This window comes from Netta rufina (genome assembly GCF_964035555.1).
Source record: "Netta rufina genome assembly, chromosome: 11".
NCBI classification, from domain to species: Eukaryota; Metazoa; Chordata; class Aves; order Anseriformes; family Anatidae; genus Netta; species Netta rufina.
The window spans coordinates 21,512,578-21,535,629 of record NC_140134.1 but is presented as its reverse complement, the minus strand read 5'-3'; the positions used below and the strand labels follow the sequence as shown (position 1 = coordinate 21,535,629).

At 53.3% G+C, this 23,052-nt stretch overlaps 2 protein-coding genes across 5 annotated transcripts in view; both read right to left on the bottom strand.

Moving 5' to 3' along the window:
• Nucleotides 1-2,479: 2,479 nt before the first annotated feature.
• Nucleotides 2,480-9,846, bottom strand: PAQR5 (progestin and adipoQ receptor family member 5). Its single transcript, XM_084293143.1, has 9 exons — nt 9,771-9,846; nt 7,514-7,566; nt 7,091-7,261; nt 6,793-6,920; nt 6,519-6,724; nt 6,111-6,237; nt 3,464-3,560; nt 2,982-3,123; nt 2,480-2,812 (listed from the first exon to the last, which is right to left on the bottom strand). The coding sequence occupies exons 3-9, from the start codon at nt 7,139-7,141 to the stop codon at nt 2,565-2,567; spliced, it is 999 nt and encodes a 332-aa protein (XP_084149269.1). The 5' UTR covers nt 7,142-7,261; nt 7,514-7,566; nt 9,771-9,846; the 3' UTR covers nt 2,480-2,564.
• A 5,455-nt stretch (nt 9,847-15,301) lies between these two features.
• GLCE (glucuronic acid epimerase) overlaps nt 15,302-23,052 on the bottom strand; it is a 44,031-nt gene continuing 36,280 nt past the window's right edge. For 3 of the 4 annotated variants that reach the window (XM_084293211.1, XM_084293212.1, XM_084293213.1), the window contains 2 exons: nt 22,209-22,454; nt 15,302-19,154 (listed from right to left, as the gene is read on the bottom strand). In XM_084293211.1, the coding sequence (XP_084149337.1) occupies nt 18,130-19,154; nt 22,209-22,454 (1,271 nt within the window). In that variant the 3' untranslated portion in view covers nt 15,302-18,129. The remainder of the gene's footprint in view (nt 19,155-22,208; nt 22,455-23,052) is intronic. The other variant, XR_014618746.1, reaches the window with a different exon arrangement.

Sequence of the window (23,052 nt, the reverse complement as noted above, 5' to 3'; positions counted from 1 at the left end):
AAAATAGCTCTGTGCTGGTTACCCGATCAAGTGGCAGGAGCCAGAAGTCTAATCAGCCTTAGAGATCACAAACCTCAGCGAGCGGAGGTAGCGATGCAGCCTCAGTCACTAGGGAGGGAATAACTTCCCTGCTTCCAGCCAGGCACCAGCACGCAGTCTCCTGCTCACTGACCTTCATCCAGCCTCCATCCTCACCTCACTGATGGCTGCTTCACCCAGGGAGGACTTCCAGAATATAGCCCCACACCTCCTGCTGCAGACACTTTCACCTTTATTCCAACTTACTTAAATCCATGTTGTGTGTTGTACTGTTACAGGAGAAAATGTGTGCCTGTTGGATTAAGCATTTTTCAGAAATAGTCAGAATCACATTTTACATTAACCCAAAGGAATTTGATAGACCTAAAATCCAGCCAACTGCCCTGCTGAATAGGCAAGTCGCAGTTTTCTGTGACTTCTACCTAAAGTGTAAAAGATCAGCAGACTGTGAGTGTGGTGAAGCACACTTTGAATACCATTGAACTATAGTGGTTAGTATTGTTGTATAGAGTTCAACATAAATTGAGACTATATTGAAGAGCTCACACAGCAAACAGGCTCAAGTTGGGCATGGAGTTCAGAGGTGAGAACCAAAGAGGGATTCCAGCCAAAAATCACCCTGAAAACCTTTTCCAGGGAAAGTCATATCATGTACATCGTGTACCTATTGAGTCTGACCCTCCTTCATATCTGCAACATCTGCACTGTTCATCAGAGCAGTAAAACCTCAGCTGAAGAGCAGGGTAGTGATGCTCTCTTAGCTTTGTTCCTAGTGGTAACAGTGGTGTTTGTGGCTTCGGGTCGGCGTGCAGCTGGTGCAAGGCCCCGGTAGAGCGGGGTTTGCACAATGTTCAGGGAGTGCAGCCGCAACAGAACAGCATGTTCCAACAGATAAATGTCCTGTATTGTTTACAACTCAACACAAAGCTTTTATTTCTTGATGTGAATAAAATGAAGTACATTGAACAGCTTTTTGAAGGCCTGTCTCCAACTGAATAAGAAATCTGGCTTGGCTACGCTGCTCCAAGATCAAACCACACTCGTTCATTTGTTGTTTAAAGTGTGCACTGGGCAGAGGGTCCGTGCAAAGGGCTGCAGGATCCGGAGGGATTATGGCAGTATAAAATGTAGTGCTATATTTTCAGTGTAGTTTTCCTGCAAATAAGTTCACCTCAAGAGCACCAGAGAGCTTCCCAAATTCAGAAGTTAAACAAACAAGTAAGAAAAAAATTAGAATAATTCATGTAAAGTTTACAGAGCTTAAATCACGTCTTGCAGATAGAGCCAGATTCCTTTCCAGTTACACATATACACAAGGTAAATAAGCTTTGCAATTATTAGCAATTATCTCTGAAGTGATTATTTTCACAGACAGAAACGGAACTACCCAAATCAGGTCAGAATACATCAGTGCCATAGTTATATTAGTTTCCTCTTTTAATGAAATAAAACTGTTGAATAAACAATTATGTTCCAGTGCTTATAAATATTAATATAAATCTTGGTCAGCTTTCAAAAGAAAGTTTGCTTTCAAAAGACTTAGTTGTCCCATAATATCTTTAACGAGCCATTGTGTTGTCACTCAAAAGTGCATCTAGTATACCTTGAGAGAGGTAATTATAGGCGAAACACGTTACACACCCGTATGATTATCAAGGAGCTCGATAACATTCCGTAGCAGTCATCTGCATCACATGCACCTCCTGTAAGGTATCAGGTAAAACCAACGCGACAGCGTCCTCGGAAGCGTCCCCAAAGCCCTCAGGACCTCTCTTGGAGGAGAAGTGATCCCCTTCGGTGGGCTGCTTGTACCATGGAGCCCAGCCCTGGTGAGAGCTGAGCTCTTGCATGGAGATTCACTCCCCAGGACTCATCTATATGAGCTGGACAAAAAGAGGAATTCTCTGGAGAGATCCCTTGGAGCAACACTTTCCGGATAATTATCAAAAATAGCTATTTCAGTAAAATACAAAGTGTAGGCACGCCCTGGTCTCCCTCAGTCCCACATGGGGTAGGCACTTGGGTTTAGTGCAAGGACTCGGATGGCTGAGTTTTAGCCTCCTGCATGACAGCACCTGCAGGGCGAGGGCCCTGGGCTCAGCGCTCGGGACGCGGCGCACAGCGCGCTCCCTCCCCTGCCATCGGGGTCTGCTTCAGGACCGAGCCACCAGCAGGGACACTCGTACCCCCCTGCCCGTGCCTCCCCGCGTCCTCCATAAGGCAGAACCGATGAATGCCTATTGCTTTGGAAAGTATTAGCACTTATCTCCCTTCTGCAGGAAACGTTAAGATTATTTTAAATATTTCTGGTGGTGAAAGACCAACTTGATTAAAAGCGCTGCGTAATCTGTTCCCAGCTTTAAAGCTATATGTACAAAAAACAGTGCAATATGTTTCGCTCGCGAGAAACCGTAAATAAATATTTTCTCGTGGAGCGAATGCAGATAAACCCCTCGTTCATCCCATCCTCCTGCTGTTTAGGCTCTGGCCTGCGGAGCAGCACGGAGGCCACCTAGACCCGAAGCCTAGTGGCCGTGTGGCTTGTCTTTGTGCCCGGGCTCGGGCATGAAGCGGAGGGACGCGGAGCAGAGCCCGATGACGGCCAGGCCGATGGCCATGCAGGTGCCCATGGGCGCCAGGGTCTGCAGGACGGAGGGCAGCAGCGAGGTGGCCAGCAGCCGCTCGTGGCGCTCGCTCATGTCCAGCATGATGGCTTCCATCTGGAAGTGCGTGCCCAGGATCCCGCACACGTGGAAAACCTGGTGGCTGTGCCCTGCAAGGAAGCCAGAAAACCCTCGAGAAACTCCCCCAGGTTGCACTCAAACACAGCCAGGGGCTCGGCGGCCCTCCTGCACGGGAGGCGCTGCCTCCTGGCGTCACGTTTCTAAATATTTGTTCTGTTTAACGAGCAAGCAGCGCCCGCTCGGCCTGGCGGCACTCACCGATGTAGTCAAAGTGTCCTGGGGCGAGCCTCTCCGGCAGGTGAGTGGCGAAGATGAAGCAGGTGAGGAAGGCGAAGGCGGTGTGCTTGTAGTGCAGGGCGACCGCGGGCTCGGCGCAGCCCCGCAGGGCGCACAGGTAGAACTGAGCAGGAGGGCGGCAGCGGGGGAAAAAAGGAGAGCAAAATGTTCCCAAACATCCCATCAGCTGCCCCCTGCCCCGTGCCTCCTGTCCCCCCCACCCCGTGCTGCTGACCCGGTGACTCGCAGCCTTCAAAGAATGCCGCGCTTTGAGCGGCGCAGGAAAAAATAACCAAATCTCTTTTCCTGCAGGAGTTCGTTTTCCCTTTTTTTTTTAAATAAATAAAGGTTGAGCTATTTTCCCGAGCGTTCTCAGAGCGAGACGAAGCGGCTGATCTTTCCAACCCTGCAGCAAGGAGAGGTGCGGGTGCCGGGAACGCCGCCCGCAGGAGCGCTCTACCTACCCTGTAGAAGAGGGGAATGCTGTCGAAGAGGTAGGGGTACACGAAGGCCAGGGTGCGGGACACCTTGCTGAGCCGCGGCCGCTCCACCTCCAGGAACCTGCAGGAGAGCAGAGCGGGCATCTCACACCACACAGCAGGGCAGAGCCGGCACTATTTGTCCCTGTTCCCCTTCCCAACCTGATTTACAGCAGGGCGCACGGTGCCCTGACCATTTTATTAAAAAATCACAAATCAGAAGGAAGCGACCGCCCTGCCTGCCTGCCGCCACCTGGAGATATGGTTTAGGATGCGCCACGAAGCAGCTTGGAAAAAACATCATTTTTGCACCATCTTTTCATGCCTGATTTTGCTGCTTTTAGCACCGCTCGTTTCCCTGTTGCCCACCAGGAGCTGGGAACAGGGCTTGGTGTTAAACACCTCCTGCCCCTGCAGTTTCCAACTGAGTTCTTACTCTCAGTTTTTAATCCAAGCTGTCAGGGGGCAACAATCTTGCTTTGCAAGCGTCGTTTCAGAGAATGCACGGAGAAAGTTACTGAAACCAGAAAGTAAATTAATTTGCAGTCACATTTTTATGAAATCCTGCTTATAATGGAGCAAGAAGCCTGGTGGTTATATTCATGGCATGTATGAGGAGGAATGCATACGTCTGGATGGGGAATAATATTCTGCATTGTGTGCCACAGGAAATTAATGCTGCTGAAATGTTGGAATAGCTGAAATCACAAAATAACTGAAGACCTAGATCCCCCACAAAAAACATTATTAAAACCAGAGGAAGGGCAGCGGAGTCGCAAGCCAGGTGCCGAGTCCCCAGCCTGCTCTTGCCACCTGAGGAGCAGAACTTGGATGCAACAAGGACACCAGATCCTTTCCGTATGACCCCAAAAACATGTGGGAAACCCAGCAAAGACAATCAGTGCTCATCAGCTGCCAGCTTTTATCCTGTTCCTCTCCCTCTTGGCCTTCTGCCACCACTGGTGGCTCGCTCAGCCCTCGGAGGGAGACACCCCACCGGTGCCAAGACACCTCCTGCTCGATTTCCACCTATTTCTGCTTTACCCCCACCACATTTTCCTGCCGTGGTTTCCCTGCCTGGCACTGCTCTTCTCTTGCCCATTTCCATGCCCTCTCCTTTGGCCAGGTCCAGGTCCGAGGGGGCTGCGGGTGCCAGCGGAGCCCCCAGGCGCAGGGCCAGGCACCGGGGGGACACTGCCCCATTGAGCCAGCACGGGGCGGCTCAGGCGGGCTCTGTTCTCCCCATGAAAAGCCCATACAGGTTTTTCTGCTTCCCTGCACGAGTCGGCGGGGAAATGCCAAGCCCACAGGCATGAAAGGAACCTTTTGTGGGGCTGCTCATCCCGCAGGGCGGGGGATGCGGGCGGGCGTTCGTCTTGCAAAGGGCAGGCACCCTCATCTCGCTCCATCTGCGTGGGTTTCCCCGCTCGGGGACGCCATGTTCCTAGGGCAGAGCTTAGGGGCTCCATTTCGGGTCTGTTCCCTGCTGACACCCTGCTTCAGGGTACCCCAGCACTGCCCCAGCAGCCTTTTGCTGATTTTAGAGCTAATATTTTAACAGATTTTCTATAATAAAAATTACCCGGTCCCTACGAGCTGCAATTCTGTCACGTACCAATAACTGTGTGGTTTAGGCAGAACCGTACTTAAAGTTTTGGAGCTGGAAGATGCTGACAATTACATTTGCGGGTGAAGAATTAAAATAAATCCTGGTTAATCTGGAGCTGATCTCAGGTTGCTGATATTTCCTGGTGGTAAGCACCAGGGTTAGCACATGGTCAGCGGGCTTCCTTTGCTAAGCCCCTCTAATGAGACCATTAAGAGAGGCGCAAAAATAAAGAGGGAGGAAAGAGAAGGAGAAAGAAACGAGGACAAAGCACCCAGCCTCAGCTGGCACGATCCACAACGCCACCCAGGAGCCTCCCTTGGTTTTGGAGTGTTGCTCAGTACTAGCCCCAAGTGTAACCCGCAGCCCAAAGGTGAGCAAATCCTCCTGCTCCCAGCACAACAGCAGCCAAAATCGCGGGACCCCCAGGGAACACCAGCAGGCACGAGGGCTTTGCACGCCCAGCCTGCAAGGAGGTGCCGACCGTGAAGGATACAGAACCAAAGTGCAGCCGGGGACCTAGCACAGCCGGCACAGCTGGAAACCATCGGAGCACTTTAAATATTTTTTAAGAGTTATTCAAAACAAATTGTCCAAGGAGGCTCAGGAGCAAAATACCACCCACGTAACGCTGCCCGGGCTTCAAAAATAATGCAGCTGGCTGCGGGAGGTTGAGGTCCCTCCTCTGCAGGTCGGTGACACGTGGAGATCATCCTCAAAATTCAGCCCGTGCTCAGAGCCCACCTGCGTGCAGGTGATGGCAGAGAATAAATGATGGCAGCCCAAGCACGGCTGGAGCTGCGCCTCCTCCTGCCAGCCCACGAAAACACCTTTGGAACTTCCCAAAATTAAAGCTGCTCCAGTTGTTTTCATTCCTGTTTGCCAACAACACGGAGCCAAACTCCTCTTCTTCCCCTTCCTGAGTGCAAGGCTCAAGTGGTTAAAATAGAGCCAGCACTTCATTAACAGCACTAATTAATGATTCTGCTGTAGCTTTGGCGGCAGGTGAAGCAGGAGGCACCGTACCTGGAGTAGCAGGACAGGCTGGTGCTCACCACGGTGTTGAACACGGCGATGGGGACGTAGCAGTGGTGGAAGGTGCTGCTGACCCACTCGTCCGGGAAAACGTACGCTGAATACGCCAGCGCAGAGCCTGGAAAGGGAAAACGTGCCCAGCGGGGTGCTGCTGCTGCTCGCCCTGCTCCCACAGGTTACCGGCTTCCCTGCCATCATTTATCTTTTATATCGTTTATTTTTTCCTTTATTCTATCTGCCTGGAGCACCGCAGAGAGCCACACCATCAGGCTTCACCTGGCACCAAGCCCCAAACCCCATTTCTTTGGCTTTCGGGCCAGAAGCGCTCTCCAAAACCACCCTCTCCACACCGAAATCCTCCCGGGCTCGCTGCCCCGGGGCATCACCAGCCGCCCTTACCCAAGCTGTACATGCTGAGCGCCGCGTAATCGAAGAAGTAGCAGATGTGCCTGGCGCGGGTGGACATGGGGCTGAAGGTGTGGGCGCAGCTGGAGGCCAGGGGGTAGATGCAGCAGGTCAGCAGGTAGGCAAGGAGAGGCCACGAGTGGGGGTCCTCGGGGCCCCCCGGCCCCCGCAGCCTCCCCACCAGGGTCCACACGAAGTACCTGGGGGTGGAGGCGGTGAGCATCGTGCCCGGCACATCCCCTCCCCGACCTCCCCTGGCGGCACCTACCAGGCGGGCACGAAATGGGTCCAGATGTTGAGCGTTTCGTTGGTCATTTGGAAGACGCTGAGGAGGCAGGCGGCCGCCGAGCTCCGCGGAGGGCGGTACCCGCAGAGGATGCCCTGCTCCTGGTAGCCCTGCGGGGCGAGGAGAGGTGTTGAATCCTCCCCAAAGAGCAGGACGGGCAGCCGAGGTGCCACGGCTCAGGATCCGGGACCTGCAGCCACCCTGGCAGGCTGCTGCCACTTGTAAGCTCCCCAAATCCCACCCAGCCACGGGGTTTAGGGGCGAGGGGCTCCGCTCTGACCTTAGGCACTTGGTTGATGCTGAGCAGCCGGGGTAACTTGAGGCTCAGCATCGCGCGGTGGGGACGGTGGATCCGAGGGATGACGGCGGCTCGGTGTCCTTGGGGACGAGCCCCGGCGGTGCCTCACACCCTGCCTGGACACATCGCTGCCTGGCCAGGCACCGCGTGGCACTGGGGAGGAAAAAGGATGGGGATGTGGCTGCCCCGTGAGGGCCAAGGTGATGTCCCTGTGCTCCGGACGGGTGGCCTGGGGGACACAAGCGTTCACGGGGATGTGGTCCCACAGGGGACAGGGCAGGGACAGGTCACCCCGGGGATGTGGAGGGATGTGGGGCCACAGGCAGCGCCCAGGCTGATCCCCCCAGCTGCTCCCCACCGAACACCCCAGGGGCACGGAGCAGCCAGGACGTCTCCAGCACTTACCCGCTGATGGCCCCGGCAGCTCCGCCGCTCCCTTCTCCGCCTCCACCCCTGGGCTGTGAAATGAAGGTGAAAAAAGGTCCATTTTGGGCAAAGAGCAGCACCGAGGCTGCAAGCAGCACCTCTGGTGTTTGCCCTGGTTGTGCCCGTGCCTCTGCTCCCACCACGTAACTTCAGCTTCACCAAACGGAGCCGGTGGCAGCTCCGGCACAGAGCCGCTGTGGGGTCCTGTTCCAAGCCCCTTACTGCCCTTCCCCACCCCTGGCACTGCCCTTCCCCACCGCTGGCACTGCCCATCAGCTTCCCCAGCCCGCACCCTGCCTCCGTGTGTCCCATGGGCACGGGGGGAACACCGCGGGCCACGTTCAGGGGGTGCCCAGGGAGGGCAGCGGCTGGGAGGCGGTTAACAGAAGGGAAAAAATTAACGAGGCAAGAGAGCAATAAACCTGCCACAGAATAAAGTTGGAAATGCCTTTGGTTAAAGATTAGACTTCGATCAGGACCTTCTCCTCGGCTGCTGCAGTGCCAGCGGTGCCCCAAAGCAGCCCACCTGTCCCCTGGTGTCCCCAGCAGCTCCTCGCCCCGCGCAGCCCCCAGGAACTCCCCCAGGCTGGTAGGGGCTCGGTGAGTCCGGGCTCTCGCTGCTTATTTGCATTCCCCACCAGTAAAGGCCGGTCTGGCACAGAGCTCTGCCTGTTCCTGTCCCCGTGGCACGTCTGATATAAACACAAATGAGGGCGACAAAGGGACGGAACAAAAATACTTTCTCTTATCTGGGCGAAGGCGCGGGAGCCGTGCGAGCTATGCGGCGAGGTCGGTGCCCAGGCACGCCGCGGCTCTGAGGACCAGCGGGGTGCAAACTGGGGGACAAGGACAGGGAAAGGGACAGGGACAGGGACAGGGACAGGGACAGGGGTACCCAAGGCGTCTGCACCCCAAATGGAAGGAGAAGCCCAGTGGCGGCACACCAGAGGTCGGGAGATGAGCGCAAGGTGCCCGAGAGCCTTCCCCTCAGCGCACGGGGCAGCAGCCACCACTCTCACAAGTTCTCCAAGCTGGGAGCAGCACGGGGTGCTGCAGACAGGCCTGCGGGGTGACGGTGACCTTGGCAAACCGAGGCAGTGATGGAGGAACACAGGTCCCCGGGATGGGGACTTGGCCTCTGGCAGCCGGGCTGCTCCCCGCTGTCCCCACGGAGGCCCTCGCCCTCCGCCCGCGGCTCACGTGCCAGCCCCAGCCACGAGCCTGTGTTTTTAAGAGCAAAATGAGTCACCCGAACGCAGGCTGCATGAGCAGCCCGGGCACACCCTGCAGTCCCATTTCTTCCTGCTGCCCGGGCTGGCGGTTTTCGACGTGGGCAGCATCGCCCCTGCGCTGTGGGCAGGGGCACGGCAGCGGCTGGCGGGACGGCCGCGACCTCTGCGAGTGGCGGCTTTCCAAGCAGCGGGTTACAAACCCTGGAGGCTCACCCAGCTCGCTGCAAACACACCCTCCTCCTCCTCCTCCTCCTCCTCCTCCTCCTCCTCCTCCTCCTCCTCCTCCTCCTCCTCCTCCTTCTTCTTGTCTTCCTCCTGCTCCTCCTCCTCGTCCCCACGGCCACGCACGAGCCCCGTACCCGTCCCTGTCACCGCATCCGCTCCGCAGGCGCGTGAGCCCAGAGCCCCGCAGGATGCAGCCGTGTATTTCAGTGGAGGGGAAAATATTTTAGCTGTTAATTATTAACTTTTACAGCTTTCTTATGGCCGCACAGGAGAGGGACCGGTAGAGCTGTAAAACAAGTGCCCGGGCTCCTTGGGGTGCTGCTCCCCAAGGTGAGCATCGCAGGACTTGCTGCTGCTGGTGTTGGCTGCTCCGGCACAGAGACAAGTGAACAAGTTCAAGTACACACACAAGCTCAAGGCTGCCCCAAATTGCCAAGACTCAGGCACGTGCGTGAGCTCCTTGCAGCCCTGGCACTCCCATCCCTCCTCGTCCTGCTCGTAAAACATTTTGGGATGCAACTTGCAGGAACAGCAGCCACGAGCAGCAGCAACCAGGCGCCTCCCCGGCGGCACCACCGCTCACCGCTCCTTCCCACCTCCAGCCGCCTGCGGCACGCGTGGGACACTCCCGGCCGCCCCGCGCACCCCACATCGCACCAACCCCGGCTTCCCCCGGCTGGAAACCCCCCACGGCCTGAGCGCAGGAGCACAGAGGACAGCGAGGAGCTGCCAAAAGCTGCTGGAGGCAGGGAAAGAGGAGCGAGCGTGCCCGTACTTACGGCGCTGCTGCCGGCAGCGGGCTGGGCGCTGTGCGAGCGCCGGAGCTGTTACTCATCTGTGTACAAACACAGCCCGCATGGCTGGGCCGGGGCCGGGCAGGCTCGCGGCGAGGGAGGCGAGGCAGGAAGGGCCGGGGAGCTCTGCCAAGAGCCGGGCTCGCAGCAGGCACCGGCGGGACGGGGATGGGGCCGGGAGGGTCCCACCCGGGGATGGTCCCCGCTGGGCGCAGGGAAGGACGTGCGGAGGTCAGCCCGGCCGGCTGCGCGCCGCGATTAGGAGCGAATTAATTCTGGCTCGTGTCTTGGTGGAACAGGAAAAAAGAAAAAAAAAAAAAAAAAGAAAGAAACAACAAAACAAAACCGGAAATTGCTGCGGCCAAACTCTGTCGGATTGCGCCCTGGATCGGCTTCAGTGAGGCAGTGAGGAAGCAGAATAAGGGCAGGAAAAAATATTAACTCACAGGCTTCTCCGTGCATCTTCGGCTCCCAGGGCCTTTTAGCACCGGAAAACACCAGAAACTTGCTTAACTGTCTCCAGGGAGACTGCAAAAGTTGAAACCGTCACGGGGATGGGGAGGGAGGTGCTACCAAGGAGAGGATCCTCGGCCCACGCCGCAGCGTCGCTGCCCTGACGGCTCCGTCCCCGCGCTGCACGGGGCTGCTCCCACAGCCACACACAAAACCCGACGCATTTCCCCTTCCCCTCCACAAAACCTTTTTTTTCTTTTTTTTGCTGTGTCCCGGGCAGCCGTGAGCGATGTTTCAGTGGCTGAGGTGGGTTGAGGGCTGTGAATCGGTGCCGAGCGCTGCGTGGCCATTACTGGAAGCAGCCGGCAGAGCCGCATCCAGGCGGAGCGCATCCGTCTGAGAGCCCGGGGAGAAGGGCTAATGGGGGGTCAAATCGGGTCGTCGGGCACCAGCCCTGCCCAACCTGGGCAAGGAATTCCTCCCGTGGAGGTGAGGCTGTGCCGGCAGAAACCGGCGCTGGGGAGCTGGACCCACACGGCTCTGGGTTTCGGAGCCCCCTTTCACTCAGATTAACAACGTGACGCCGTCCCCAAACAGCGCAGGGAAGGTTTCATCCCAGCGCAGCGCTGAGGAGAGGCTGGAGTGGGGACAGCAAAGCCCACGCGATATTTTTCCACCCTTGCTGGCGAAGCAGCACAACGTTTGGATTTGCTTTGGGAGCACGGGGAGGATGTGGCCGTGGCCGGGCTGGGCGCAGGCACGTCTGCCTCCAGCTGTGGAGCCCCCGGGGGACACCAGGGCCACTGTCCCCAAGGGGCCCAGCACAGCCCCGTGTCCTCCTCCCACTTTTGGCATTTAGCGTGCGTTTTAAACCATTTCCTGTGCTTCTGCCTCTTTTCTCCTCCAAACCATTTCCTGGATGTTTCTCCGAGGCATCCCCAGCCCCCTGGGACCCCGCGCCCACGCCGCCTTCAGGGGCAGCCTGTGGGGCACGCAGGGGTCGGGACACCTCAGGGGGAGATGCCTTCACCTCGCAGTGCCCCCATACTCCCCAGGTGCCCCAAAACAGCTTCTCGTGGGTGGCACCGTGCTGCCCAGCGAGGACCGAGGTGAAGATTTCCTCTACTCACCCCCTGCCTGCCCGGGGCTGAGCCGCAGCCGCTCAAATCAGCCGGAAAGGATGAAGTCCGCTGCTGCGCTGTGAGAAACCCGGGGAAAAACCTGAAAACGACTCCTGGCTGTTCTCATACAGTCGCCGACATGAACCTATTAAGCCGTCCAGTCCGGTGCTCTGCTCATTAATGCTGGCAGCGAGGAGCTGCTCGCTGCCAGCCCCTCCACCTCGCTCTGCCAGGGAAGGTTTCGGTCGGGAACTTTGACCCCGCGCCGGGCAGCGCGCACCTGCACGGCGATGGCACCGGCCCCGCCGGCTCCCTGCTTCCCAGCCCCACAGGATTTCGGTCCCAGCCCAGCCTCGTGGTCCCAAATCCGGTGGGTTTAGCCCCGCCGTGCTCAGCAGGGCTGTGGCAACACGGCGAAGCCTTGCGGCAACTGGTGCGGCCAGTTGGAAACCAGTGGAAACTTCCCAGCTGTAAAAGGTGTTTTACGAGTTTCGGGCAGAACCAGGCTGTAATTTTTTTTTGCAGCTAGATAGGAACGGAGCTGGAACACAACCGAGCTAGCAGGGCAACAGGAAAAGGCATTTGCAGGGGGAAAGCTGCAGGATTCACATCACGGAGGTCACAGGGATGGGATGGGGATGGGATGGGATGGGGATGGGTGCAGTGTGGGTGTCCCACCGGGGTTGCAGCAGGCACGTGGGGTGCGTCCAAGCTGAGCAGGGCAGTGCTCAGGTTCCCATCAGCTCCCAGCTGTGAGGTGGAGGCAGGCGGCAGCAGCGCAGAGGTGACTTTTAGCAGCCCATGGGACCGCGGGGACACGCCGTGTGTTTGCAGAGCTGTGGTCACACATCCGCTGCCCAGCCGTGACTCAGCTGGGAGCTGGGGGTCACATTCGGCCCCGTGTCACATTTTTTTTTCCCCCTATTATTTTATTTAAATTAATTGGAGGGTTTGGACGTGGCCTTTTTTCCAAATTTCAGTTGATGGGGCAAAGACCGAGCGTGGGAAGGGGTCTCCCCAGCGCTCACAGCTCCCCAAAACCTCCAAGAGAGGGAAAAATGGTCTCGGGGGAGGGCCGAGCATCCCTCGCCTGCTCCGAATCACTGCGGCACGGCCGCCGAGCCGCTCAGGGAGTGCAAAGGGAGAGCTGGTTAATATTTAATGTAGCCCCGAGCCTGCATGTTTAATTACGCACGTTTAATTCTTCTCCACATCACTCGTGGCCTGCCTCAAGCTCCGCGTCGGGGCTGGATCATGCCACAGAGGGGTCTGATCCCAAAGGGCATCCCATCGCAGGCAGCCGAGCAGGATCCTGCCTCACCTCGCTCTGTGCTGGGTGGGGAAAGCCGGGGACAAGGAAAAGGAGAGGACAGCAGGATAAAAAGTGGAGGATTTGGTGGGAAAGCGCTTTGAGAAATCATCCCAAACCTGCCCAGGGCCAGGGTGGACAGGGATCATGGGGGTCCTTGTGGCCTGGAGCCTGATCCATGCCTTAAATAAGAAATAGGGGACATCGTGGGGACCTGGTGGCCCTGTGGGGCTGAAGGGACCCATATGGAAAGCCCCGACCCCCCCCGGCACATCCCTCGACCCGGCACGCAGCTGGACCCGGCTGCTGGCACCACGCAGCGCCTGCGATGGATTTCTGGCTCCAGCCTGTCTTAATTAATATTTTTAATTACAGAATGGATGCGCTGACAGGTTCTGCTCGCAGGGCATGGCAGGGGGAGGACGGTGCCAGCGCTGGCGCTGCGGGAGGAGGCTGGGGGGGGTGGGGAATGGCAGCCAGCCGGGAACAGGCGCTGCCCGCGGGGAGCGGGTGCCGAGGAGGAGCCAAACCCTTGTGGAAACCCAGAGCAAAAACCCTGCGGAGCCAAAGGATGCAGGGCTGCGATGGAAAAGGCCTCTTTACACCTTCCTCATCCTCTTTTTCTTGTAAATGCTGTGTGCCCGTGGCACCAAAAGGGGCACAGGTGGTTCTGCCCCGCCACCCCGCGCGCATTGGCACCACGTCCGTGCCCTCGGCTGAGCGCACGGCAGGCACCCTGAGGTCCCCGGACAGAGGGAAATGGCAGCTCCCTTCCCACCAGCTGCTTCTGCTGACATTTGGTTGTTCAAACAAGGGGAAAACAAAAAGAGAGCGGCACAGCGTCCATCAGACCGCCAAGCCCTGCCAGCACTTGGGATAGAGAAGGGATTTCGGTAAGAAGAGCTCTTTATGATCAAGTTAATGGGGTAGAATTCCCCACCCAGGCACTGCCATTTGGATTTGGTGTTTTTTTTTTTTCCCTGGTAATGGGCTTTGCAGCAGCAAATCCATTTCGATGCTTCCTGCGCACAAGGGGCCACGCGTGCCCGCTCGGTGCCGGAGTTCCCTAAAACCCCAGCGATTTGGAGGTGATCCTGGCCGGGAGGGGAGCTGAGCAGCCCTGCGGGACAGCACGGCTGGAGAAGCCCCAGCTCGGGTAGCTGCAGCCCCTGAGCTCATCCCCTTGGGGCTGCCTTGCCCCTGTGGCACAGCCAAATCCCCTCCAGCCAAACGCGTGCTCCTTGCTGGCGAAGGAAACCTCGCCGTGCCTCCCCGGGGGCGCAGGAGGAGGTGAAGGAAGAGCTGCCTCCTTCTGCCTCCCTCACCAGAGGTTAAGTGCACGAGCAGCCCGTTATTGCCCAGCACCAGGTGCCGCAGGCAGTTCGAGGAAGAGCTGTTCATCCTCACGTCAAGCAGCCCAGAGCTATTCAGCAAGTTGCTCGGAGATACAAATCCAACAAGCTGAGCTATTAAAATGTTCGCCGTCCTGAAGACAGCGAGTGCCAGGACGTCTTTCAACGTTTGCACTTCACCATAGCAAGACTCAGCCCTGTTGAATACGCTAAATGCTGAGTGCTCGACACTTAAATAGCTCCTTCCATTTTGGGAAGAGATTAGTAAAGTATAGCAGCAGCTATTTAACATGCAGGAAGTGCAATGCATACAGGGGAGTTATCAATCACCCCCGGCAGATGGTAAATGTATCTCCTTTCACCACAAACTGAGCAACAAACATTCAAATTCATCACCAAGACAACATATTTAAACCCCCTTCTATTTTCAATTCATACGTTTTTCAACTGCTAAGTAATGAAAATCAATATTTTCGCCCACGCCGCTGGGAGAGAGCCTGGGGAGCTCTGCCCAGCCAGGGAAGCTGCGCTCGGCGTGTTTCAGCCACCCAAAATTATCCACGACCAAGTCAGATGTCCCGCGGGCACGTCGGGTCTGTGGCTACGGCAGCGCCAACTGGCCACAGCCCAGCGAGCTCCGGTGGAACAGCAATTTAACAGCAATTTAGCAGCACTTTTAGGAGCACTTTTAGCAGCACTTACACATCCAGGGAGGAGGCAGCGTGTCCGGCACAGGGTGGTGGAGATGGGCTCAGCTGACCTCAGCTCCCCTTTGTGGGGGAATTTTGATAAAAGTAGGACTTGCACGCTTTTAGCTGAAAATAGGAGACTGGTGCTCCTCTTGCACAGGTCATTACTAAATCTCAGCTTCGTGTGGGCGTTTCTTCAGTGACCAGTTATTTAAAACTCACCTCACAAAAATTAGATGAACTCCAAATGAGACGCATTTAGCATAAGTAACTCACATCAGCAACACACTGTGTGCGCTTTACTTGAGCAGACAGAATACGCACCTCTGGGCCTTATCCCAAATCAGAAACTCCTACCTGCTGAAGTAAAAACATTTTTCATCCTATTTCGAGTCAAAAACCTGCCAGAATTCCCTAAAAGAAGACATCTCAAAAGACACCAAGATGATTGCTAACCGGCACTCACCTGTGATCACACGTAGGGAGAAGGTAAACACCGAAATAACGAAAGGGCCCCGTGTTTGTCTTAAGATAAAAAATTTATTTTACAATCTTATAAAGCAGCTTTACATTAAGCACAAACGTTGATCCATTTACTTTGTATATAAACATAGTAGAACCTTTCCTTCTGCAAAAAGTCATGTCTTGCCGTATATAAAACTAACATGTGCACATTGTGCTTAAACTGCAAAGTCTGTACAGCTTTACAAAGGACTACCCTTTACAAGAGCATCCTGTAAACAATTTATTGCATATTTAACACATGGTGTATATCCCACATGTAAAAATGTAGAAAAAATAAAGTACAATTACAAGGTGAATGAAAATAGCAGCTTTCAGTGAATGTCTTGCACAATGGCTGAGAAAAACAGCACTGCCACACTTGTACAGTTGTGCTTGTGTCACTGGTTTGCATATACCCATGCGTACGATGTTTCCAATGAAGTCTATGTACAGTAAGCCTCATGGAAAGGTTAAACAGATCTTAGTCTCTAAGACCTTTGTCAGTTTGTAGACTGAAAAAGCACAGGAATAAAAATTTTAAGTGAATTCAATGACATTATGGGCACCGATGTCCAAAAATCCTCTCCCACTGCATAACTCTATTCAAAAAAAAACCAAAACCAAAACCAAAAACAACCAAGCAAACATAAAGGAGAAGCCCCCACACTAATTCTCTTCACTTCTACAACCTCTGGTGGTGGTGGTTCAGTTTGTACATGTGCAAAGGCCAACAGAAATGCAGTGGAGATGTTCAGGATAAGGTGGTCTGACACGACCGACCGCGCTGGCATTGCCAGCTATCGCTTCTGAGCTCCTCTACCTGCTGGGCTGATTCCAATGAAGCATCACTGCACTTTTAAACTGGCATTAAAAAGGGGAAAGAAAAACAAAAAAAGATAATAAAAGAGGAAACTGTGGCCTCAGTAAGGCACCGGTACTGTCTCTTGAGCAGTACCCAAATAGTCTCTCTAGATTCCCCAAATCCAAAATGGGCAAAAGATGGAGGAAACACGCAGGAGAAAGATGTTTCTGTTTGTAGTGAGGACCAGTCATTTGGAAAGGAAGCACATTTTTCTGGGTTGTTTTCTGTGTGTGTGCACACATGTAAGTAAAAACAACAACAAAAAAAAAACAAACACAAAAATTCACCTCTGCTAACTTTGGTATTGAAATTTCTCCTGTGACATCCACTTTTCACATTAATTGATATGATCATATAGCATGCGTTTGCAGAGATCAAGTAATTATAAAGTTGCTTCAAATATCTGCAAGAAATAGAAAAAAAAAAGCATTATAAAAGAAAGAAAACAAACCAAAAATCAAGATGCACATTGTCCTTGTGCCCAGCGCTTCTGTGATTTGAATCAGCTTTGTTCTCCATACCAACACCGCAAGCTCAGCCCCCGCCTACACATACAACATGTAATAGGATCAGTGGAAAAACCCCAAAGCTAGTACATGTCCTTACCACGCTGGTGCATGTCGGGAGCTTTCGAGCCCGGGACTCGGAAAGCAAACACCAGCATGCCTTAACAGAGCTGATGACCTGATATTTGCTACGCTACCAAACTAAACAATACCGATCTAGTGATGCAATCGGTTGGTTTTACTCTTCTGCATCAACCAGGAACCTCCACGCTGAGAAGGCAGACCCGCGGTGGGCGTAAAGGAGTTATAAATACGAGAAAGAAACCGCCTGGTTTCTCCTGCATTACGACAGGAAAGTAAAAGCGTTTGGGTTCTGACGCGTTTGGTTATTGCACAGGTCCCCTTGCTCGCTCGGCAGAGCCACGACGACAAAGCACAGCGAGTAAACCAGGGCCGGGGACGGAACGACCCCTGACGATACGAGCGAGACGGCCGGCAGAGGTGAAACTTGATGTTAAAGCACAGAGGGAGCTGGAAAGCCCTTTGGGCAATTTACATTTTTAAAGTGCTGGATATATACTTAAGCAGGTTAAAAATGAAAATCGCCATAGGACAACGTTACCTAGCTCAAACTAAATTTCCTGTGCGCTACTCAAGGCGAGCTCCACGTCACACTCAGGAATTTACTACAGGTCTCCCAGCGAATGAAGTTGCCAATGTTGACAGAAACCTCTCGGATGGAATTAAAAAATACAGTACAAAACATTGGGCTCCACGACACGAGATTCCAGCTACCAGGGAGGACGTGACACCAGCAAACCTCGTAAATTTGGATTCATAAAAAAGGGGTGCCATGGTCGCAGGCTTTCCGCAGCCCACGTGCCCCACCGAATTGTGCTTAACGTGACGTGACTTTGAAGCCTGAACGCCGTCTGTGGGTTTTCTGCCCACTCATCTTTAGAGAAACCATACAGATAAAGGATCTCCGTACAGAGAATTAAAAAAAACTGGGTGTTTTTCACCCCCAAGAAAAGAATCCATATAAAAAGAAACACCTTGGAAAAGCTACACTGTCCACTACCCAGGCTACAAGGAAATACACACCGACTGCGTTACACCACGATCCGTTACGCGGTTCCCACATATACACACAGAACTCCATTTTTAAGGAGGCCACATACTAACTTCTCAGGCAAGTGCTGGACTTTAGAGACCTGTATGGCTTCTGTAAATATTTTCCTGCAAAACGGAAAAAAAAACAAGACGTCCCCCAGCTCAGGAGCACGAAGGGGTTTTGCGTCGCGCGGCTAACTTCACGGTGGAGCACTAAGGACAGGCGAGCGAGCTGAAGTTCCCGAATCCTACCCATCAGACCCAAATATTTTCACACTGGAATGCAATAATTTCAGGAGATCAGTTCTAAGGATCACTTCTTTGAAACGGTCTGTAAAAATTGAGTATGCAACCTTTTTGAAATGCACCTCCGCCGGGCTCCGAGGAGCCAACCCTTCCCGCCGACAGCAGGCACGGGGGCTTTGGTTGTCAGCTCTAGTTGTGCTTTGCCCTGCCGCCCCGTAGGTAGCTCTTCCACCGCTTGACGAACTCTTTGAAAATCGGGGCCTCGTCGATGGTGCTGAGCAGCTGGAGCTGGTTGATGTGGGTGGTGTGATAGTCCCAGCGGGCCAGGTTGGGAGCGGTGCCGAGCATGAAGTGCCGGAGGTCGTAGATGGTCCCTGAGCCGGTGTCGTAGAGGGGCAGCATGGCCTTCAGGGACTCCATGCCCCGCTCGTAGAGCACCCGCGCCTCCTTCCCCAGCTTCTCCCCGGCCGTTTCCTTCAAGTCATAGAGCCCGATCAGCGAGTACATGAAGCCGTTGAGCACGAAGGAGCTGGGCGAGGTGGGGTACTCCTCGTACCAGTCGTGCCTGTTCATGAACACGGCTTTCACCCCGTGCTGCTCCGACGGCAGCTTGTAAGGCGCCGTGGCCCTCAGGGCCGAGCTGAGGAACGTGTGGTCCTTCGTCAGCAGGTAGGCCCTGACCAGCGTGGAGATGGCCTGGCCCTGGGCCATGGCCGAGTACCAGCCCGGGTCCAAGGATTTGAAGCCTTCCCCCAGCTTCCTCGTCACCATGATGGGCCAGCCGCCCCGCTCGTCCTGGTTCCTCACCAGCCAGCTGCTGGCAGCGAAAAAAGCCGCCATGTGAGCCGTGGCCGATATGGTGACGTTGTCGAGGAAGCCCCTTCCCTTTGCTACCAGCCTGACCACCTTCTTAGGCATGATTTTGGTCTGCTTCACGGCCTTCGTGTTGGAGAGGCCCACGCCTTTCCGCAGGTCGGTCACCAGGTCCCTGGTGACGGTGCTCCAGCTGGTGCGGGGCCCGATGCCGTAGTAGATGTCCCGGTCCTTGAAAGCGATGAGCTGGGTGTTGGAGACGTAGTGCACGGTGAAGAGCTGGTTCTTCTCCGTTGTCTCCAGGACCACGGAAATGCTCCCGTTCGTTACGAATTTGAGATCAAAAGAGATAATGAAATCTCGGCTGTTCCCAAGCTGCAGAGACACCCCCTCGGTATTTTCTGCAAAAACAAACAAACAAAAACCTGTCAGCCGTAAAGCCCTCGTTTTTTCAAAACTCTTTAAGATAGCAAGTGAGAGTGCAGCTTCCAGAGGCAACCAGTTAGCAGACAAAATCCAAAAGCTTTTAGGGTAGCTGATCAATAATTCACGCGGCCTCTTCTTTCCGTACATGTATTATTTAATTAAGCATAAACGTCAATCCGTGCGCTGCAGCAGGGAGCATCCCACGGTAACGCGCTGCCGCACCGAGCAGGAGCACCGGGGGCTCCACAAATTGCTTGGTCCAACACTTTGAGAAGTGGAAGATGTAGGGGTGCAGCAGGGACTGGCACAATTTGGGGCGTAGGAAAGCTAAGGAAAGGCGAATAACAGGGGGATCTTACTCAGTTGGTGCCAGGAGGACACAGAGCTGGACTCCTGCAGCACACAGGGACAAGGATGAGGTGCAGCAGCCACGCTGCAAGAACAAAAACCCCAAGTAGGCATTAGGGTGACAAGAGAAAGACCAGGGGAGAACAAATCCCCCTCTCTGAGTGTGCCGGACACCTGAAGTTGGTGTCTCGCTGCCTCCTCTTCAGTAGCTCAAAACACAAGCCAACAAGCACCCTTTTGTTCCAAACTGGAAATTTAACTTGGCAGAAAGCAAAACAAAACCGGGGCGTCGCTGGTAGAGCCGCATTTCTGAATAAAGCTCTGCTTTCAGCAAACAAGCTGGGAGTGCTGAGAAGCAAGTATTTAGGATCCCGCTGGGACTAACATTTACATCTGTGATTTTTTTCTTTCCCAACATGTTCCAAAACCCAGCGCTCTGCTTATTTTAACGGAAGGAAAAAGAAAATAATATAGAAAGGCTAACGTGTTAAAATTATTTATTAACCTCTCCATTGGCAAAACTCAGTTTAATTAAAATATATCTATGTATATTAAATAAAGCTCCTAGGCAATACCACATAATGAAACCCGGTGTTCTCTCTCAGGCTAGATTTTAAAATGTAAAATCAACTCCTCCCCAAAAAACCTCCACCAGAAGATCAAAGGGCTAATTAGTTTGTAAGGCTGTGCGCAAATCCTATAGCTTTGAAGGCACAGAGGGATGATAAACACTTACAGACAGTCATTTTGAATTAACGGCTTTTCACGGAATAAAACTCTCCTGTGTGAGGCAATTGTTTTCTTTTTTTTTGCTACTTCTTGATGTGTGAAATATCCCATAAATATTTCCGTGCGCAGAAAGTGGGTTATGGTCAGCCTTCCCTGAATAACAGAGGCTTCTCCCTATCTCCCCAGCTAATCTATTGCATTTTGCATCACGACCGTTTCCACATCTCGCACTGTAGGCTGCTATTGTGGCGTACCTATTATTTTGACTGAATGTCATGTTTTCAAGTCTTTGAAAGTAAAAGCTTCCCTCCTTTGAGGTTGGGAGATCAGCATCTGCCTTTGGAAAAAAAAATAAAATAAAAAAAATAAAAAAAAAAGGCAGAGCGCTTTGCCACGCAACATTTTGCTCCGATGAAGAACCTAATTAAAAAAATCGCGCTCGCAATTCCTGTCAGCCACGTTTTATGGCTCCTTGTAAATAAACGCTCGTGTGATAACAAAGTGAATTATAATAGAGGAAAAGTTTTCAGAAGCAAAGGAAAACCAAAGGCTGCCTGTTCTCTGCACAGCCTTAAGCACCCATAAATCCATTACTTAAGGCCATCCAAGATGAGTGGATGCATACTGTGGCCTTCAAGCCCCGCAGATTACTCTGCCATCAATAAAGGATGAGGAGAGAATACATAACAGATCTCTTAGCCTTTCCTCTCCCTGTATTTATCTACTACAAAGACACGAGAGTGTTCGACATTTTTTCCCTAGAGACCCAGGCCTAAGGTGCCAACTGAAAATTACTTCATTGTCTTTTTAAGTAATGGACTCATTAATTCTAATGGGTATTGATTGAAGAAAAATACATTACGTCCTTATTAATGAGCCTGTCCTAGCACAAAGGAAACCCTTGCATGAAATAATGAATTTCTCAAAATAAACCTCTGCTAAGTACAAAACAGAGTATTTTAAAAGTCAAGAGGCAGCAACAAAATGCACCTCGTGCCCCTATGGGCGACGAGAGCCTGTGTGCAGCCCCAAACCTCCAGGATCAGCCAGGATGTGGTGGGGGCAGCTTTGAGCAGCACCTCGAGTCGCAGGAGCTGCTACAGGGGAGCGGGGCCTCACGCCGGTGAGCAAAGTCCCTCCAACATCACGTCTGTGCTGGCCAGGAGTCACTGGAGGAGCTTTTGGTGCCCGTCTATCCATAGGGTTTGCTCTCCTCCCTTAAAGAGCGGTGTAAAAACCCTCAGAAAAACATTTGTTGCCTACGCACGATCGCTCCAACATAGAAGCTGATCTAATTAGGGAGACAGATCCTTCCTGAAGCAGCAGCTCAGGGCAGAAAGCACAAAAAAAAACCATCCCCTGCCCTCTGAAAATACCAACACTGTACGTGTGCACTTGTGCCCTGTTTAAGGCAACCTGGGTTAACCAGAACTGAGGGCAGCACGGTGCTCCAATTTTGCAAAAATAATTGCATCCCAAAGAAGAGAGGCACAGGGTCCAGCCGGCCCGTCACACGTGCTCCATTTGCTCAAGGCTGAAAATAGCCTTTATCTGTCATCTCTCAGCAGAGGCTTACCACACGTCAGCACCACTTCCCAGCCTTCACAACTGGTTAAATATTTTTGCTTCTATTTTGGAACAGAAGCTAAAAGGCTCAGGAAATGCGAGCCGAGCTTCTCTGTCAAGCTGCATTGCCCTCCATGTGTACATCCACACGTTTTTTCATTAAAATAACGGTACTGCAAAAAGCAGCGCTGGAGAGACAACAGAAGAAAAAGAAAAACTCCAGAGGTAGAGGAACAAAACGGCATTTTCAGGAGAGGTTATTAAGGATGGAAAGTCACTTAGGATGTCCAAAACCACATTAAATTGTGGAAAGTTAAAGCTCCCTCGGTAGCATCTGAGCAAATGAACAAACGTGGCTGAGCTGCTAGATATTTACGATAACCCACCTGGAGCAACAAACTGTTTAACACTTGTGAACTTGGCTTTGTCGGGCACCGTGGAAAGCGAACAGCCCTTGGGGACCGTCCACTCCGCGGACCTGCCGGCTTTGTCCTTGTCTTCGGCCGTTTCGTACACCTCGATGTGAGGTGGCTTCTCCGTCAGGTTCTTGCTGTAGTGACTTAACCCATACTGTGCAATCTGGATGGGATAGAAATAGCCTTGAGGTCCCCACTGCGTGGATAACGGTACACCTGCGAGAGAGGGAGAAAATGAGTGTTTTAACAGCACATCCTCAAAAAAAAACAGCGTTTGCAGCCCCGCACACTCCTCCTCCTCCATTCCCCATCACTGCTTTACTTCTGGTGGATGATATTTGTAGGCGGCACTATGATTTAGGCTCACAGAAAGTCCATCTCCAGGAACGAATTACTCCCATTTACACTGGCATCCGTGACCAGCCAGAACTGAGCAGAGGGGAATGGCAGAGAAGTCCTTATCGTGGCCTTCCATGCATTCTCATTTAATTGTTTACTGAAGCATCATACTTATTTTAAAATACATTTAAAAAGCCCTAATAGATTTTTTCCCCCTACCCTGGGGACCACTAAATCTCCAGATGACGTTACGTACAGCGCAATCCCTTTAACGCCGCATCAATCTTCTCAAATTAAGTGTGTGAGCTCTGCCTACATTTCGGATAGAGCTGCTTGATGCTCAGAGAGCAGCGTAGCAGCACCCACAAACTGCTCCAATTACCCGTTCCCTAGGTCTCTCCCGAAGTCTTGAGTTTTTTTGGGAACAAATACCCAACCTCAGCATTTAAACCCAAAGTGGGAATCCATCACCGTG